At 43.0% G+C, this 19,641-nt stretch overlaps 1 protein-coding gene across 2 annotated transcripts in view; it reads left to right on the plus strand.

The window, feature by feature from the left end:
- PAQR8 (progestin and adipoQ receptor family member 8) overlaps positions 1–9,899 on the plus strand; it is a 44,326-nt gene extending 34,427 nt beyond the window's left edge. For both annotated transcript variants that reach the window (XM_007972266.3, XM_007972262.3), the window contains one exon: positions 6,905–9,899. In XM_007972266.3, the coding sequence (XP_007970457.1) occupies positions 6,957–8,021 (1,065 nt within the window). In that variant the 5' untranslated portion in view covers positions 6,905–6,956 and the 3' untranslated portion in view covers positions 8,022–9,899. The remainder of the gene's footprint in view (positions 1–6,904) is intronic.
- The last annotated feature ends 9,742 nt before the right edge of the window (positions 9,900–19,641 follow it).

Consider the following 19,641-nt stretch of genomic DNA (forward strand, 5'->3'; position numbering starts at 1 on the left):
TGAAGAATTTTGAGGAGGGAATGATAATCAGATTTCCATTTTTAAACTGTTGCCCTGAATGAAATGAGGGTTGGGGATGTGAGTTAGGAGAGCCATTATTGATGAAGAAAGGTCAGTTATGAGACTGCTATTGTCATCATTAACATAAGTTAATTTTGAAGGCCTAAATTAAGGGAGAGCAGTAGAAATGGAAAAGGCAAATGGATTCCAGAAATGTTAAGATAAAATCAGCAAACCTTGATTCTGATTAGATGTAGGGAATGAGTCAAGTCTGGGTTGAAGGAAATGTCTGAAGATGAGTTTGAAGTGCCCATGGGAGACATTCTTTTGAACACATCTAGAGCAGTTGGATATTTGAATTCAAACCTCAGGAAAGATCTAGCTGGAGGCAAATTTGGAAATCAGTGGATACAGGTGCTGGCTGAAGCTAAGGGCCTCGCAGAAGTGCCCATCCGAGAGACACTGTGGATGGTGAAAAGGGGGCAGATACCACAATTGATAGGGATGGTGGGAGAAGAAAGCCAAGGTGGGGCCAGAGAAGGTCGTGTCATTGTCACTTAAGCCAAGAGAGGAGGCATTGGTTAGCATTGGGAATCCTTGCAGAGCTCAGGGGAGATGAGCACTGAAACAGGGTAATAGTTTCAGGGGAGAGAAATGACTCCCATTTCCTCTGTGACATCAAACCTAAACTTTCACTAATTCCACTGCACCTAGCCCACTCCCTTCCTCATTACTCCCCAGTAGCCCTCTGCTCATAGACCTACCAGGAAGTCATACCATTCCTATGCTCTTTTTTTTTTTTTGAGACGGAGTCTTGCTCTGTCACCCAGGCTGGAGTACAGTGGCCGGATCTCAGCTCACTGCAAGCTCTGCCTCCCAGGTTCATGCCATTCTCCTGCCTCAGCCTCCCGAGTAGCTGGGACTACAGGCGCCTGCCACCTCGCCCGGCTAGTTTTTTGTATTTTTTTAAGTAGAGACGGGGTTTCACCGTGTTAGCCAGGATGATCTCCATCGCCTAACCTCGTGATCCGCCCGTCTCGGCCTCCCAAAGTGCTGGGATTACAGGCTTGGGCCACCGCGCCTGGCCTTCCTATGCTCTTATTTTGCCTCTTTGCTAGAATGCCCCAGTTCTCACTTGTCTGAGCTCTATCCAGCCTTCCAGGGCTAACACAAGCCGACTTCCCCCCAAGGCTGCCCCAGCATACTCCGAGTGTGTTCTCTTCTATAGATCTATTTGTATTTCACTCTACTTTACACTTGATTATGTGTGTCATCTGGTGTTGGCTATTGATTCATGCATGAAGTTTGACTCTTCCAAGCTTCTTGAGGTAAAGGGTCTTATTGTATTCTTCTGCGGCTTTTGTAGCTTAGAATAGTGTTGAACAGATAATCCTCGCTCTGAAAAAGATTTCTGGTTGATCAAAATTATAAGACTTGAAATTATCCAGTTCATAAAAATTCTTGAGGAAGATTTAAATTTCAGCTGTCCAGGAGTTGGAGTGAACCCTGTACAAAGGAGATTGTTCTAAGGTAGAATCTTGGTCAGCTGATAGTCACATCAGGTTAGGTAGGAGGGCGTGGGAACAGAGGTCAGAAGTGAGGGAGGGGCTCTTTACTCAGTGCAGCCACATGGAAGGCTGGGAGGATTCAACATCATGATGACAGTATGTGGTTTCCTCTAAAACGGGCTCAAACTTTGCAACTCGTCCTTTGAATCATGGAAGCATTGCCCATTCCTGCTTGGTGAAAGTGAGGCCTAAGAGGGAGGGGGGCAGACCCCACTTCACAGTGGCTTCTGAAGTTAATGAGGATAAAAGAATTATAACTCATGGTACCATTTTTGTAGCTGTGTTAGCTGCTCTCAAAGGGAGAATTTCATGGCAGGGGAAGAGGTGGTTGCTAAGGAAATGACAAAGAGGGGAAAAAAGAAAAACAACCCAAACCCTCTTTCTGACCACAAGTTTAGAAGTTTTCTTTCCTTTTTTTTTTTTTTTTTTTGAGGCAGAGTTTCGCTTTTGTTGCCCAGGCTGGCGTGCAATGGCGTGATCTTGGCTCACTGCAACCCCCACCTCCTGGGTTCAAGTGATTCTCCTGAGTAGTTGGGATTACAGGAGCCTGCCAACACACCCAGCTAATTTTTTGTATTTTTAGCAGAGACAGGGTTTCACTATATTGGCCAGGCTGGTCTCAAACTCCTGACCTCAGGTGATCCGCCCACCTTGGCCTCCCAAAGTGCTGGGATTACAGGTGTGAGCCACTGCGCCCAACCTTAGAATTTTTCACGACCTCGCACTACCAAAGGGAAATTTAAGTCCTTTGTTGCTGTTCTTGTTTTTGAGACAAAGTCTCGCTTTGTCACCCAGGCTGCAGTGCAGTGGCACGATCTCGGCTCACTGCAACCTCCTCCTCCTCGGTTCAAGTGATTCTCCTGCCTTAGCCTTCGTAGTAGCTGGGATTATACGCACCGGCCACCATGCCCAGCTAATTTTTGTATTTTTAGTAGAGATGGTGTTTCAACATGTTGGTCAGGCTGGTCCCGAACTCCTGACCTCAAGCAGTCCACTCGCCTCGGCCTCCCAAAGTGCTGGGATTACAGGCATGAGCCACTGCCCTTGGCTGGGAAATTTAAGTCCTTTTTACCCTCAGATGACAGATCTTTGCGACCCTCTCATTCCTGAGAGAGGTAAGGAATCATATTCTGAGTTACAGGCCATGGTATTTGTATACCTGGACTCTCAGATTCCTTTGTGGGTATTGAGTTACACACTCCAGGAGGTGGAGCTGTTAAGAAGACCCTGAGATCTCGGTGGCTGCATTTTAAATATCTCATTTGTAAGGGAAATGATGATTCTGCCAATTTATTTCCCCTGTGCACCTTTTCTGTTGAAGTTAAAGTTAATATCCTTTTGGACTTGTACCTCTCTGCTTCTTAGTTCTATAAATCTCTTCCTAGTTTTATTTTCTGTAAGAGTGAAGTAGAAATAATTTCCAGAAAAGAACTTATCAACATAAAGTCATGAGGGAGGCTGGTGATGTGAGAACTAGAAGGAACTGTCAGAGCTCTGCAGTCTTGGTCTTCTGCAGACCAACAATAAGGCAGTATCATGTTCTGTCCTTTCTCCCTCAGAACAGATAGATATGCCAGTTCTCAGATCTGAATTGTGCTCTCTTCCGATCACTAAACTACTAAAACCCTAAGTTTTAGTCTTTAGAAATTCAGTTGAGTTGTCAGTTTATAAGAACCTGCTATGTGATGGATATGCTATTTTAAGGATATGAAAATAAGTAGGAATTGTGTGGTTATATATTATTTAACTCTGGATGCAAGAATCGTCTGATTGGTTTGGGTTGCCAAAGATGAGAGAAATAGCCTTGATTTTAGACAGCATGCAGACAGGGCTACTGGGAGCATCTTTGGGGATTCCTTCTTGTATAGCTTTATAACCCCAGTGACTCACTTTGATTTCTCCCAGCCATAAAATCAGACTGGTAATGTCATCTGGTTTGCTCTCTACTTCACAAGAGGGTAGTAGAAGATTATATCTAAACAATAGAGCACTTTAATTCCCCAGAACTCCAACAAGCCCAGCACCTCCAGATTATATGTTGCTAACAGCAACAGGACAACTTGAGAAATTATCCCACGTCCCGGGCCCATTCCTGTAGTTCGTCCACCAAGGTCAGTTGGAGAAACCTCCATCCAGAACTGAACTCTCAGGCACTCGGATCCCTCTGCTGGCTGATAGCAGAAGCACTGCTTAGCTTTTTCTTTTCTTTTTGTTTTTAAATGAATTCAGGTATTCTAATTAGCATTTTCTTTCTCTCTCCCACACTCCCTCTTTCTGTGTTTCTCTTTCTGGCCGACTCTGTAATCCTTAATACATTTCTCTTGGTGTCTTTAATTCCTACATTGAGCATGAGTTCATAGCTCATTCCTGGTAGAAGACCACTGTCTGATGGGTGCTGGCTAAATGAATGCCTCAATACAGGGTTATAGGGGCTACCATAGAAATACGTTCAAGGTATGGAGGGGACATTAGGCCCTGACCTCATGAATGATTCCTGCATCTCATATCAGTGATGGTCATAATAATGGCAAGTACTTATGCAGACTTGGAACCAAGCACTTTGTTAAACACATTACAGGCATTATGTCACATAGTTCTTTTTCAGCCCTGTAAGGGAGCTTCTCTGTTGTTTACTCCACAGATAACAAAGCTCAGGCTGGATTCATGCAGCTTGTTGATGGTGGGGCTCAGGATGTGCGCTCAGGTCTCTCTGGCACCAATGTCATAACTGCAAACTACAGTGACCTCAGATGCTCCAGGCTTTCCAAGCCCTTATCTTGGCAGAAGTTCTTTGACCTTGCTCTCTGCCTACAAGTCTCTTCCGCCTTTATCTTTTCTCAGGAATTCTGATTTTTCTTCAAGATTCAGTTCAGGGTCACCTCGAGAGGGCTGTACCCCCATCCTTTCCCTGTTTTGGTTGTTTGCTGAGACCCCTGTGAACCAGTACTTGTCTCTAATGGAGCACTTATTGCACATTTTTGTGTTGATTCCCCTACATGTCTGTTTCCCCAGTAAACTTTGATCTCTTTGAAGGCAGGAAGTGTATCTTACCAGTCTTTGTATCCCTAGTACCTAGTACAGAGCCCAGCTCATAGCAATAAAAATGACAATAATACTTCACATTTACTACGTACTTATCTTGGGCTGGGCAAAGTGCTAAGCACTTCATTTTTTAGACCCTCTCATTTAACTATCATACAACCCATATAATATATAGAATTATGAAGAAACTGAGGCTGACAGAATTCTATAACTTGCCCAAGGTCACCCCAGTAAGTGGCAAAACTGGAGCTTGACTCCAGGTCTCCCTGAACTTCTTTACATTTTATTAATTTTCATGCCCTACACTTTTTTACCTGATTAGGTATTTTTTCTCTTTCAATGTTGATTGAGATGTATGAGTAGGAATTACATTTTCTTTGCTAAAATTAGTAAGCACCTTGAACAGTACTTGCTGTATGTGCTCCAGTTGAGGGTCTTTGAAAGAAGGGGTGCATTTAGATAAATCAGATATTGCATTTTTCTGAAGAAAAAAGCTTGGGAAACATAATTACATAAGGTAACTAGAAATGCTCAAAATCTATTTCTTTACCTAGCAACTTCACATGAAATTTTGTAGCAGTTTTATGAAATATTTTATGAAATAATTGCTGTATTCGTCTGTCACCGAGAAATGCAAGTGTAAGTTAAGCATTTCTGAAGCCTGAAATCACCGAGTACAGTTTTAATTACCCAAGAGAGGCAAATCTAAAGCTACTTGCTTTTCAGAGCATAATTTTAAAAAATGAACAACAGTCTTTGCAATTAGATTTTATGTTAAATTTAGGTCACATGTTAATTTTAACTGTTAGGATATCCTAGAATGTGCATTGTTCTTTACCAACCTAACTGATAAGTCAATTTGCCTGTCTTAAATATGAGGCTTAGTCAGTTGCTCACCTCATGTTTTCAAAGTACCAGTGAAATTAGTGGATAGTTTAAGATTAGGTAGGTGCTAAAGAAATACAGTCTATCATTAGCGATATCAAGATTTGTAATTCTTATATTTCAATACGATATTTCATGCTATTAAAGCCTATTACATTTTAATATTGAGAAAATCCCATATCCTTTAAAGGCTACCTTACTTATAGATATAATTAAATCTTGATAATCATTAAGTCATTGATATCACTAAATTATGTTAGGGTAGCTAACATTTCCATTTTACAAGATGTAACTTTGCCTCACACTAAGTGTAGTAAACATAGAATATTGGGACAGGCCAGGCATGGTGGCTTACATCTGTAATTCCAGCACTTTTGGAGACTGAGGCGGGCAGATAATTTGAGATGAGAAGTTCGAGACCAGCCTGGCCAACATGGTGAAACCCCATCTCTACTAAAAACACAAAAATTAGCTGGGCATGGTGGTGCACGCCTGTAATACCAGCTACTTGGGAGGCTGAGGCAGGAGAATTGCTTGAACCCGGGAGACGGAAGTTGCAGTGAACCAAGATTGCGCCACTGCATTCCAGCTGGGCGACAGAGCGAGACTCTGTTTCAAAAAAAAAAAAAACAGCTTCGGGAGGCCGAGGTGGGCAGATCACCTGAGGTCAGGAGTTTGAGACCAGCCTGACCAACATGGAGAAACCCCATCTCTACTAAAAATACAAAATTAGCAGGCGTAGTGGCACATGCCTGTAATCCCAGCTACTTGGGAGGCTGAGGCAGGAGAATCGCTTGAACTCGGAAGGTGGAGGTTGTGGTGAGCCAAGATGGCGCCATTGCATTCCAGCCTGGGCAGCAAGAGTGAAACTCTGTCTCAAAAAAAAGAAAGAAAGAAAGAAAAAAAATATATTGGGACAGTAAGAGATCTTGGTCCAACTCCATTATTCTACAGATGAAGAAAAGGAGGCTCAAAGAAGCTGTCTGCAGCTCCTTGCTTCCTCTACTGTACCAGAGAGCCACGTTCCATTAAAATAACCACAGATCCTAGCCGGCCTGGTGGCTCACGCCTGTACTAACACTTGGGGAGGCTGAGGAGGGAGGACTGCTTGAGCCCAGGAGTTTGGACCCAGTCCAAACATAGCGACACACCCGTCTCTACAACAACAGCAGCAACAAAAAATTATCCCGGCGTGTTGGCGAGCATCTGTGGTCCTAGCTACTCTGGAGGATTACTTGAGCCCAGGAATTAGAGGTTGCAGTGAACTGTGATCGTGTCACTGCACTCTAGCCTGGGCGACAGAATGAGATCCCGTCTCAAAAGAAAAGAAAACAGCCATAGTTCCTTGTCTATCTTAGCTGCATTCGTGTCTCACTGCCGCTTTGCCAATTTTCCTTTCTTTTCTGCAGGTTGCATCCCCTGTCCTGAGTGCGTGGCACGGAGCGCAGGTGGGCCGCAGCCATGACGACCGCCATCTTGGAGCGCCTGAGCACCCTGTCGGTCAGCGGGCAGCAGCTGCGCCGCCTGCCCAAGATCCTGGAGGATGGGCTTCCCAAGATGCCTTGCACTGTCCCGGAAACGGATGTGCCCCAGCTCTTCCGGGAGCCTTACATCCGCACCGGCTACCGCCCCACGGGTCATGAGTGGCGCTACTACTTCTTCAGCCTCTTTCAGAAGCACAATGAGGTGGTCAACGTCTGGACCCATTTACTGGCAGCCCTGGCTGTCCTCTTGCGATTCTGGGCCTTTGCCGAGGCTGAGGCCTTGCCATGGGCGTCTACCCACTCCCTGCCCCTGCTCCTTTTCATCCTGTCGTCAATCACTTACCTCACCTGCAGCCTTCTGGCCCACCTGCTGCAGTCCAAGTCAGAGCTCTCCCACTACACCTTCTACTTTGTGGACTATGTTGGCGTGAGCGTTTACCAATATGGCAGCGCTTTGGCTCATTTCTTCTACAGCTCTGACCAGGCCTGGTATGAGCGGTTCTGGCTTTTCTTCTTGCCAGCAGCTGCCTTCTGTGGCTGGTTATCTTGTGCTGGCTGTTGCTATGCCAAATATCGTTACCGGAGGCCTTACCCAGTCATGAGGAAGATCTGTCAAGTGGTGCCGGCAGGGCTGGCCTTCATCCTAGACATCAGCCCCGTGGCACACCGTGTGGCGCTCTGCCACCTGGCTGGCTGCCAGGAGCAAGCAGCCTGGTACCACACCCTCCAGATCCTCTTCTTCCTGGTTAGCGCTTATTTCTTCTCCTGCCCAGTGCCTGAGAAGTACTTCCCGGGTTCCTGTGACATCGTAGGCCATGGGCATCAGATCTTCCATGCCTTTCTGTCCATCTGCACGCTCTCCCAGCTGGAGGCCATCCTCCTGGACTACCAGGGGCGGCAGGAGATCTTCCTGCAGCGCCATGGACCCCTATCTGTCCACATGGCCTGCCTCTCCTTCTTCTTTCTGGCTGCCTGCAGTGCTGCCACCGCAGCCCTGCTGAGGCACAAAGTCAAGGCCAGACTGACCAAGAAAGATTCCTGAGGCTGGCAAGTGGGGCAGCGTGTGGAGGAAGCCCCTCATAATTTGGAGAAAACTTGATACAATAGAAGTTGACTTTGAAAGGATTGGCTTTTAAATTAATACATATATCCAAGGATACGTTATAGCTGCAGTGTTTGAAAGCCAAAGGATTTAAGAGTTTGTTGTTGTTAATGAAAGGAATACTCCTTTTCCTTTTGGATCATAGCTTAACAAGGCACAGGAAGGGAAGGGATCTCTCATAAGATTCATGAGACATTGAAATAAGGAGAATCGTCTTCATGCCTGAAAATTTAGCAAAATTCTGACTATGGCCTCCAGGGGCAATTCCTAAAAGCTGAATGGATAATAAAATCGGACTGGAAAGTAAGTAGGTGGCTGGTCCTCACCCTGTTGGAATGGCTATCCTACTATGCTGTTCTTTGGTAATGGAATAAATTGACCCAAGGACCCAATTTCATTTGGATTTCAAATTGTCCAGAGTGGAAAAGCCTTCAAGATGACATAATTAATTACTCAGTTCATCTGATTTCTGGTCTCTCCTTTCTCGACAACTATAATACTAACTCTTTTCTCAGGATAACTGTCTACCTGGCAGTTTTCTCTGAAGTGCTGTTCACTCCCATCCCTACCTTGCATGGTGATATAAAGGACTAGGAAGCAGTCATACTTCCAGGAAATGCTTGGATTCATGTGGACATTCAGAAAGCTTATTCTCATATAATACTAATGTAAACAGTACTAGAAATTACAGTGCCAAGAGCCACCAGGAGGCCCAGCCAATAAGCGTAGATACTACATGGTGTCATGGGACCCGTTCTATTTTATACCGGTGGACAGCAGGATTACTTGGGAGTTATCAGGGCTGCCTAACAGACCAGGAGATCTGGGGGTTGCACCAGGGAATCTCCATATTTGACCAGCATGTTTTAAAAGCTCTTGGTAATATTAGTTGGTTCTAAGGATCCCTCTAGGGACCTCATTATTTCAAGAGGAACCCAAGGTCCAGTCTCCTACATAGATGCTGTCCCACAAAGGACCCACATAACTAACCCAGTTCAGGGTTCTCAGGCAGGCAGTTCTGCGTCAGCTTAGAGCAGAACCCTTAAAATACTCAAGTACTGGCATAGGCAAGCATGTGTGTTTACTGTGGGTTTGTCCTTGAAACCTCCTTTGGGTGAGAACGTGTGAACCAGGCACCCTGGTTTGTTTGGAGCATTGCTGCCCAGAAGTTTCTATGGGATAGGTGGTGCTTGGGATTGATGTGTTCTGGCCATGCAGCCCTCCCTGAGGATTGACTTCTGCACTAATCCAGTGAAGGAGGCTGTGGCAAAAGAAGGGCTCAGAAGCCCTCTTTTCAGAGGCAATGATTCCTGTCAGTATGAGGTCCCTTATCTACTAAAAAGGGACATGATTTAACTCCAGTTTGATGAACCTCCTCTGAGTTTACATTGTTGTCTTCAAATCTTCTGTTTTCTTCCTTTCTCTGAGATTTGTGGGTTTTGTGCCTTATAAATGGAAATGTATGAACACTTAATATATGCCCATGTAGAATTTTCTGTTTTGGGTTATTGGGATAAGAAAAAATATATATTGCTCTTCAACTAGTGAATGAAAGAAACTTCAGAAAGCTAGAATTGCTTATTAATCAAAAGACTTTCTCAACCTGTATTTCGGCCACAAACAAAAACAGATATTCAACTGAAGCTTTCCAATAATCTTTATATCAAGAAAGCATGCTTCTTGTCAGCTACATTGTTTTCTTAGATGGATTTCTCCTGTTAATCCTCAAATATCTGAACTTCTGTGTTACCCAAGTGTCTTATACAAGCTTCTGGTGTCTAGGACAAATTTATGGCAAATAAAATTAGCAAAACTGAACTGGGTTGAACTGAACAAGAGGATGGGGGAATTGTGCAAATACGTTGTTAGTAGATGGTCAATTTAAACTAAGGACTAGAAATTGTTTGAAGTTTTCTTTATTACGGATTCAAAGACTGTATTATTTTGAAAGTTGGAAGGAGAAGGGAGGGAAGAGAGCAGAAGGGAAGAGGGTGTAAGTCAAACTCTTGAATATAACTGGTGGTATTGTGGGCAGAGATCTTTAGTTCAAATCCACGTATTTTTAAAAAGAGAGAACCGGAGATAGAGCAGTGATCAGATGGGTGCACAGACCAGTGCCACTCTGAACGTTGTTAATGGCCTGTGACATGAAGAGCACAGGAAGAGGCATTAAGATATTGCCATACAGTTTTAATTTATACAAGTATTGGCCCCTCAACTGGTTGGAAATTTTTTTTTTAAACCTCTTTTTCTGAGACAGGGTCTTACTCTGTCGCCCAGGCTAGAGTGCAGTGGTGCAATCACGGCTCACTGCAGTCTCGACCTCCCCAACTCAAGCAATCCTCCCACCTCAGCCTCCTAAATACCTGGTACTACAGGTGCATGCCACCACACCTGGCTAATTTTTGCATTTTTTGTAGGGACAGGGTTTTGCCATGTTGCTTAGGCTGGTCTTGAACTCCTGAACTCAAGTGATCTGCCCACCTCAGCCTCCCAAAGTGTTGGGATTACAGACATTAGCCATCACGCCCGCCCTAGAAACAGTTTTTTAATAGGAGATATTTGAGAGGCATTGAGGTAGGAGACTCTATGACATGCCCTCAGAATATCAGAATCTTCTAAGAAATCAACTAGGAAATGCAGTTGTTTTTAACTACTCAGACTTTTGAGGAATTACTCCTTTTGAAACATTTTTGTTAAAGTTTAGTGTATCAGTAAGAAAACAGACCTAATTTAAAAGGAATAATTAACGATTTTATAAAGAAGATGGCTGTCTTATTCCACCATAGCCCTTCCAACATGTCTACTGGAAATTCTGCTAGTTAACTTTCTCTTTCTCTCTCTGTTAATTTAGACTTTCAACCTATGAAAATGTAAATGCCTTTGAAAAAACTAAACTATCAGTCATTTACATCTTCTCATGAATGAAATGCAGTATAGGGAGAGGAGATGGCAGGACACACTAAACTGGGGACTCATTTGCCTGCTTCTCTCTTGCCTAATTCTTCCTGACCTGTATTTACTGATGAGCTAATAATATTAGTAAGACTCTAGGGGTTCATTTCCCATTTCAGCGGAAAGTACTTCACTCAATAACAATATTCTCAAGAGTCTTCTACTGGAAGCTAGAAAGAAATAGGAGTTGAAGTCCATAGAATGAAGGTAGTTATTCCTGCCTCTGTTGCCCACCTGTTCACAAAAAGTACCTTTATGCTTGAAAACATTAGGTTCTTTGGTTACTGCACTGTAGTTTCAAATGGATCCTCCAGATGGCATTCATGTCTTAGAAAGGGCACAGCCATTGTCCCCAAGGCTTCTGCCTACTAATTCTAGTGGTCTTGTGTTTTTCTTGATTGCTTGGCAAAGTAAAAATGGAGCTATTTTCTGTCTATATAAATCTTCTTATATGAGTAACCATTAAAGTGATTTTGTATATGCATTGTTGTAGTGTCAGCAGTTTAAAGCAACAGCCACCTTGTTTCTTTGACAAGGTCCTAACAAGGACTACCTTGAAGAGGCCCCCTCTAAAAGGTTCTGTTTATACAAACATTGCTAGGAAAAGGAGGTCAGGACACTTTACCTCCACCAAGAAGGAGGAAAGTATAAAAACTTTAAAAAAACTATATATCCCATCCCCCATACACATATACACACACACACCCTAACACCTACTCGTGAGTAGAACAAATTGCTTCCCCACAAAATGCTATGAAGTTGATTTCTCTGAAGATTTCAGTGTAATTAAATAAATACTCCTAGTTTCATAGATAATAGTGTAAAAGATTTCAAAATTTTTAAGTCATTGGCTACAATTTTATAAATGTAAAAATGATGAATTATACTATGATTCAACTATAGCAGGTACTACAATGTACGAGTTGTGAAATGTGGCATCTATCAACTAATTTTGTAGCCTTCACAGATTGCAAGAGCTGTGTAAAAGGTGATTCTTTAAGCAACTGCAGCTTCAGGCTATAGTACCATCACAATCACTAAGAAAACAGCATTTCTATGGCTGGAGGCTCCACTGGTTGAATTATGGTTGTCATTCTTGCCCAAACCCTTTGTTTGTCACCAGCAGGGGGGCCCTAGGCAGTTTGAAAATGCTTCTGTTGTTACTGTGACTAGTTTAACCACTCTTCAGTTATTAATTTAGCAAGAATTTATTGAGCACCTATTGGTGAAAGGTACCACATTGGCTCTGGAGACACCACAGTGTGGAAAACACACCCTGTGGGCAGAGTCTGCCGTCTGCTAAATGAGTGCCGGCATCTTTTCCTTGGGCCATGAGGGTCCCTCTCTCTAGATCATGGTTCCAATCACAGCCTGAGGGCCAAGAAGCTGGGACCTGGTTTGGGCCAGAACCTCTTCATAAGGATTAAGCTGTCTCTCCCCTTTACCTCCAGAGATTGAAAACCTCTTCCCCTGTAGCAAGACAGTCACCTTAAAGCTGCCTCTACTTCCTGTTACTCCTGCTACTTCTCCAACCCTTCTCACTGCCCTCTACTTGTTTTAACTCAGTCCTGGGGATCCTTGACACATCCAAACAGAGAGAGGAGCCCTAAATTTCCACAAGCAGTAGAGACTTCCCAGGTACATAGTCCCATCCTTCAAGGAAGGGGATGTGTGGTTCCAACCTGAGTACAGGTTCCTGACTTGGTAAGTTGAAAACAGCATGCTGCACTCTGGCTACCTCCTTTAAAAAGTAACAACCATATCCTTTGTGGAATTATTATAGAAGTAATTTAATATGGAAGGAAAATCATTGCATTAAAAAGATAATTCATTTAAATATTAACTTTGGGAGCATATCTATCTATGGTAAGGGCCTTTGTTACATAACAGGATTCTCACTGGAAAAGGTATTCAATATATTTTAAGATTGCAGGAGGTCCAGACCATATGGAAGGCTACAGAATAACAGCTCAAATTTTATTGTGCATTATGATTTCTAAAACATTTCCACATCTATGTGAGCTTCTAAACTACGAGGTAAGTAAGGCCAAACAGGTCTCCATTGAACTAGGAAACACTAGAAAGGTAGAGTGACTGGTTTGAAGCCACACAACTAGTTATAACGTTTAAACTCATTTTTCCTTCAGATAAATTCATGGTCCAGCCAATCAGAAACATCAGCACCAAATACTTGCAGAGCTTTTTACAGCAAATGAAGCACTTTTATGCATTGTGTACACTTTGACATAATCTTTTAACTTTTGATCCTAATATCTCATGCATAGCCAGGGTTGCATCATTTCTTTTTGAGTTAAAGCGATTTCACTCCACTCACATCCTTGGATGCAAAATAAAGCATTCATTGCATCACAAAGGCTTCTCAGAACCCCAAAGTTCATTGTCCATGGACCCTTGGTGGCTGGATTATAAAGTCAAGTCCTACTCTCCAGTCAGTTTCCTGAAAATATGTTTGGATCCTTGGATGAGAAAGTCCTGCCAAATCTCAAATCCTCCCTTTTATCTTTTGATGGGATTGTCAGTTCTTTAAACAGTCAGCTTTCCCAGGGATTTTGACAAGAGATATGAACTTGAACATGGGATTTTAAAAATGTTTCTCTGCCATATGAAAGAGTTTTGCAGACTTAATAGAAAGCACAAAAAAATCGTTAATTATTTCTTAAAGCAATATATGCTTATTAAAGAAACTAGAAAAGTAGGAAGAAAAGATAATCCCTGGACCCATCAGTAAACTAAAATCCCTGTTAGGGAAAAATAAGACTTATGTCAAAATATTGTCAATGGTAAAAGGTATAGCAGTGTCATGCAAAGATTCCTGGAAAAAAAAATAAACTAGAAAATTTTTTTCTTTTCTTTCTTTTTTTTTTTAGAGGGAGTCTCGCTCTGTAGCCCAGGCTGGAGTGCAGTGGCACGATCTCGGCTCACTGCAAGCTCCACCTCCCGGGTTCACGCCATTCTCCTGCCTCAGCCTCCCGAGTAGCTGGGACTACAGGTGCCCGCCACCATGCCCGGCTGATTTTTTGTATTTTTAGTAGAGACGGGGTTTCGCCGTGTTAGCTAGGATGGTCTTGATATCCTGACCTTGTGATCCACCTGCCTTGGCCTCCCAAAGTGCTGGGATTACAGGCGTGAGCCACCGCGCCCGGCCGTAAACTAGAAATTTTAAGCAGCCTAGTTAGTACTTTATTCTCTAAGTTACAAAATCAACCATCTGGCTCAGTTTACAGGAGCACCGAGATAGTGACATTACACTCCCTTCTGACATTACATTATATAGGTAATTTGATGTTGTTGTGGCTGATACTGTCTCATTAATCCAAGCCAATGATACATTATCGCTCATGTTGAAAGAATTGTGTGGAATGTTTCTCCTGAATGAAGCTCTCAGAGAGGACTGTGCTAGAAATACCTTCACTGGAGGTAAGGACTGGTCCATTGAACCGGTGAGTATGTAGATTCATTGACAGCCCTTCCACAGTGAGCACTACTAGGTATCAGCCTCTGTTCTAGGCACCCGGGATACAGGAATGAACAAAACACTAATTCCTGCCCTTATGGAGAAACAGTGAACCAAATCAATAAATTATATATTAGAAGGTGATGGTGCCAAGGAGAAACAGAGAGCAAGGAAGAGAGACTGGAGGAGTGGGTAAGTGCACCATTTTAAACAGGATCAGGGAAGAATACCAAGAAAGGTGATGGAGCCAGCTCTGTTTCTCACCCAGGCAAAGGGAAGAAGTTCAAGGGCTCTGAGCCCAGGGCATGCCAGGAATGGCCAGGAGGCCAGTGTGAACAGAGAGGGAGAGTACAGCAGAAGAAGAGAACAGGTTGTATAGGTCTTGTGAAGACTTTTGCTTTTACTGTGACTTTGGGAATGGGGTATGTGGGGAAGAATTCTGTCCAAGGAAATTCAGGGTAGCTATCTATCGATACGGATTAGTTACTAATTGCACATTACTTTGCCTTTAGAAAACAGAGCAAATTCTATTTCCTGCAATATGCACAAAACCAGATTGGCATCAAGTTATTCCATGTGTAGGCCTGGCCCAGCAAACTGTGTTCCTGTGGCCACACTCTTATGCTTGCAGAATTCTTCCCAGATTCCTCCCAGGGCCTTTTTAAAGTGCCCAGAATGTTGACCTCTGCTTCCGACATAGTCTTTGAATGTTTTCTCATTCTTTGGACACTAGTTTGTACTCTGGACAATCCTCTGGGCAGAAATGGAATGGCATGTCTAGGGCAGAGCCTGTAAATTGGGGATAATAACAGTTTACATTATCTAGTACTCACCACTTGCCAAGAACTGAGCCGAGCTGTTTTCCTAGATTCTTTCATTTAACCCTCATAGTAGCCCTGTGAGGTAGGCACTAATATTGCCTCCATTTTGTAAATGAGGAAACTGAGGCATAAAGTAAATTTGCCCACAACTACCTGGCTCTTAAGTAATGGAATCATCTCACAGACACTCAGGCCTTGGAATCCAGAGTCTATATTCTTAGCCACCAAAATTAAGTGAGTGTAGAAGATTCTTTTGTCTAACTTCTCACATTGTCACTTGTGCGAACCAGAAAAAGTTTAAGAGGGAAGTGTAACATAGATTTCCATCTCCCCACCCCTGATAAATGAAGTAAACCTAAGGATGCAGTTCTCATTTTATTTCTAGACACTTTAACCAAGCAAAAGTCCTTATACTGTTATTGCTGAATAGTACCAAGGCTGAGATTCCTAAGTGTATTTTGTGCTAGAATACAACATGGAGCTACTCACATTATAAACAGTCTCAGAAGCCCTCTGTAATGACCTGAAGGATCTGAAGGACAGAAACTCACTTTGAGAACCACTGACTTCAAATTATTTTCGCATGCTTCTCTAATGTTTATAAAATGACTCTAGTGAATACTTTCTCATCTTTAGGACCTTTTAATGTATCTTATTCCTCATTAAAATAAATTTGAGCATGATTCCAGGCTAAACCAATTTCTTAAAGACAACAATGGGAACATGCAAAATATCTCCATCTAGTGTTTTTTCTTTTCTAAACAAGGACAAATTATCTTAGAATCTGACTGATTTTACTCTAGGAGAAATACCTTTGCACACAGTACCTGGCACAAAATTTGTATTCAGAAAGTGCTAGTGGTAATCACACAGTCATTATTTCTTTTTCTTTTCTTTTTTTTTTTTTTTTTTTTTTTTTTGAGATGGAGTTTTGCTCTTGTTGCCCAGGGTAGAGTCCAATGGCGCAACCTCAGCTCACCGCAACCTCCACCTGCCAGGTTCAGGCAATTCTCCTGCCTCAGCCTCCCGAGTAGCTGGGATTACAGGCATGTGCCACCATGCCCGGCTAATTTTGTATTTTTAGTAGAGACCAGGTTTCTCCATGTTGGTCAGGCTGGTCTCGAACTCCCGACCTCAGATGATCCACCTGTCTCAGCCTCCCAAAGTGGTCGGATTGCAGGCATGAGCCACTACACCCAGCCCACAGTCATTATTTCTATCACTTCACGCTGAGCAGGCTGTTGTGAATCCTGCACAAATTCATCCACACTCTCCACGGGCTCCCAGACGTCTCACTAGAACAGGAGCTCTGTGTCCTTGAGAGGGATTTTTCTCCACCCACAACAGAATAAGATGTAGTTTATCTTCCCCCGGGAAATGGGGGATTTCTTGCTTTCCTCCACATTCCTTCCCTGACATTCAGTCTCCATGATCACAGACTCTCCCAGGCATTAGGAAGAACCTTGCATTGGTACTCACACATACCACCCAGACATTCTGGCAGCACCGCCCTTTCTCACTATGGCCCCAAGTGTTCTCAGACTACAGAAGAAACCTACGGGTCCACGTACTCATTTTTTCTACCTCTTGATTCCCATCTATTATGTGTTTGTGTCCCTTCGATATATTGAAATCCTAAACCCTGCTACCTCAATTAGTGCCCTTATTTGGAGACAGGGTAGTTGTACATGTAAGCAGTTAAGATGAGGTCACACTGGACTATCTCTTAATTCAATATGATTGGTGTCCTTATAAGAAGAGGAGAAGACACAGAGGAAAGACAGCCATGTGAAGACACAGAGACACATACAGGGGAGAGCACCATGTGACAATGGAGGCAGAAATGGGAGTTATGTGTCTGCAAGCTAAAGAGTGCCAAGGATTGCTGGTAATAAGCAGAAGCTAGGGGATGGAGTGTGTGGGTTAGGGTGGTGGGGCAGGCAGAGAGAGAGAATGGCCTTGCCAGCACCCTGATTTCAGACTTCTAGCCTTTGGAACTGTGACAGAAAAAAAATTCTGTTTTAAGCCACCCAGCTTGTGGTACTTTGTTATGATGACCCTAGAAAACTTCATACAGCATCCAGGGCCAACCTCAGTTTTACCTCCCTGTGAAATTGACACAGTTTTTCCTAACAAGTAGCTCTTGGTCTCTCAACTCCTTCCCCCCCATCTATACCCTATTTAAGGGAGAAATGGGATTTGCAGATCTCAGAAGAGATACAGATGGGAAGCTTATCACATGTAGGAATACAATAGAACCTCTGTGGTAGGGAGTTAAGTACAGAGAAAACGTTGTGAACAGCCAGGTTCAGTGTGGCTGTGTTTCCCATCTGAGTCTACCCTGTGTAAGCAGGTGCTCCTGGGTTGCACCTTGGCAACTTCCCACCTGGGTCTTTGCCTCTACTCTTGGTACTCACAACCAACTCATCTACCTGCAAGCACCTTCATCTTTGGGTGCAAAGGTTTTATATTCACCGTCTGCCTCGCATTCTAGTGGTGATTTTTTAAAAAATAGTAAACCAAACAAATAGGGAAAAGACCATGGCTCGGCAGAAAGCTCCAGCCATCTAGCCTCCTCTGTGGCCCACCAGAAAGCCGTTGTGCTCTTTTCATAAACTCTATGTTGAAAAGAGATTAGATGCCCTGTGTGTGTGTGTGTGTATGTGAGAGATGTTTATTCAGAGTTGGTGGGTAGGGGGCGTGCATAAAAAGGAAAGAAAGACTTAAGTCACACAAACCAAACCCTTCTACATGTTGCATTCTCTAAAGTACCCAACATATTTCCCCCTTTCTCCTTTCTTTTTACCTTAATCTGTCTTTAATTTTCCATGATTTTTCCAATTCCTAGTCACTGACCAAACTGTCCATTTATCATGCTCCCCCAGACAACGATAATAGCAAACAGTCAGTGAGCGCTTACTACATGCTAGGCACGGCAGTAAGTGCTAACATATATGAACTCATTTAATGCTCACAACAACCTTGTGAACTGGGAATAACAATTATTATTCCTGTTTGTGGCTATTAAAATGTTAAGAAACTTCTGCAGGGTCACTGAGCTGGTAAGTGATAGGATTTGTACCTCTGCAGTCTGACTCTGCAGTCCATACTTTTTTTATATATATTTTTTATTATGAAAAACCTTGAACATATACAAAAGTAGATAGAATTGTATGATGAATTCCTATGTAATCACATACACAATTATCAAATCACAGGGAATCTAGTTTCATCTATATCCCTACTCACTTGCTTCTGTCCATATTATTTTGAAGCAAATCCCAGATATAATTTTTTCTACAACACATGCTTTTTATGTATCCTTAAAAGATGAAGAGTCTTTAAACAAGAATATGATATCATTATCATGTCTAAAAAACTGAAGAACAATTCCTTACCATCAAATATCCTGTGTTTGAATTCCCAATGGTCTCATGTCATAATTATTTTAAAGTATTTAGTTTAAATCAGGATCCCAGTAGGACCCACACACTGCAATTGGTTGACTTTTTACTTAGATCTCTTTTTAATCTATAGGTTTCCCTTCTACCTCAGTCTTTTTACTCCTTTCCAATTCAGTTGTTGGCAAAACGGAATCATTTGTCTGAAGAGTTTCCTACAGTCCACACACTTTACCGCTATATCATTCTGCCTTTGGGGTACTATATTGTAGACTTTTCATTCCATAGATTTTAGAGAGGGGAAAACTCAATGGAGTGATTTCTAGACTCACTGGAGCTTTCATGAACTACATGAAATTATAAGTACATGTGAATATGTGCATTTTAGGGAACCATAGTCTAAAACTTTTACAAGATTTTAAAAAATGATCCCATGACCCTCAAACAATCAATGATCATTAGCTCTGGTCCTGGCTTTTCATTTTAGAGATGAAAAGCAGGAGACGGCCGGGCGCGGTGGCTCAAGCCTGTAATCCCAGCACTTTGGGAGGCCGAGACGGGCGGATCACGAGGTCAGGAGATCGAGACCATCCTGGCTAACACGGTGAAACCCCGTCTCTACTAAAAAATACAAAAAACTAGCCGGGCGAGGTGGCGGGCGCCTGTAGTCCCAGCTACTCGGGAGGCTGAGGCAGGAGAATGGCGTGAACCTGGGAGGCGGAGCTTGCAGTGAGCTGAGATCCGGCCACTGCACTCCAGCCCGGGCGACAGAGCCAGACTCCATCTCAAAAAAAAAAAAAAAAAAAAAGAAAGAAAAGAAAAGTAGGAGACTTGGGTAAGTAAATTGTCCAAACTCACATAAATATTCTTAACAGGACAGGAATGTGGCTCTCAGGACCTAATCTGCT

This window comes from Chlorocebus sabaeus, chromosome 17, assembly GCF_047675955.1.
Source record: "Chlorocebus sabaeus isolate Y175 chromosome 17, mChlSab1.0.hap1, whole genome shotgun sequence".
NCBI lineage: Eukaryota > Metazoa > Chordata > Mammalia > Primates > Cercopithecidae > Chlorocebus > Chlorocebus sabaeus.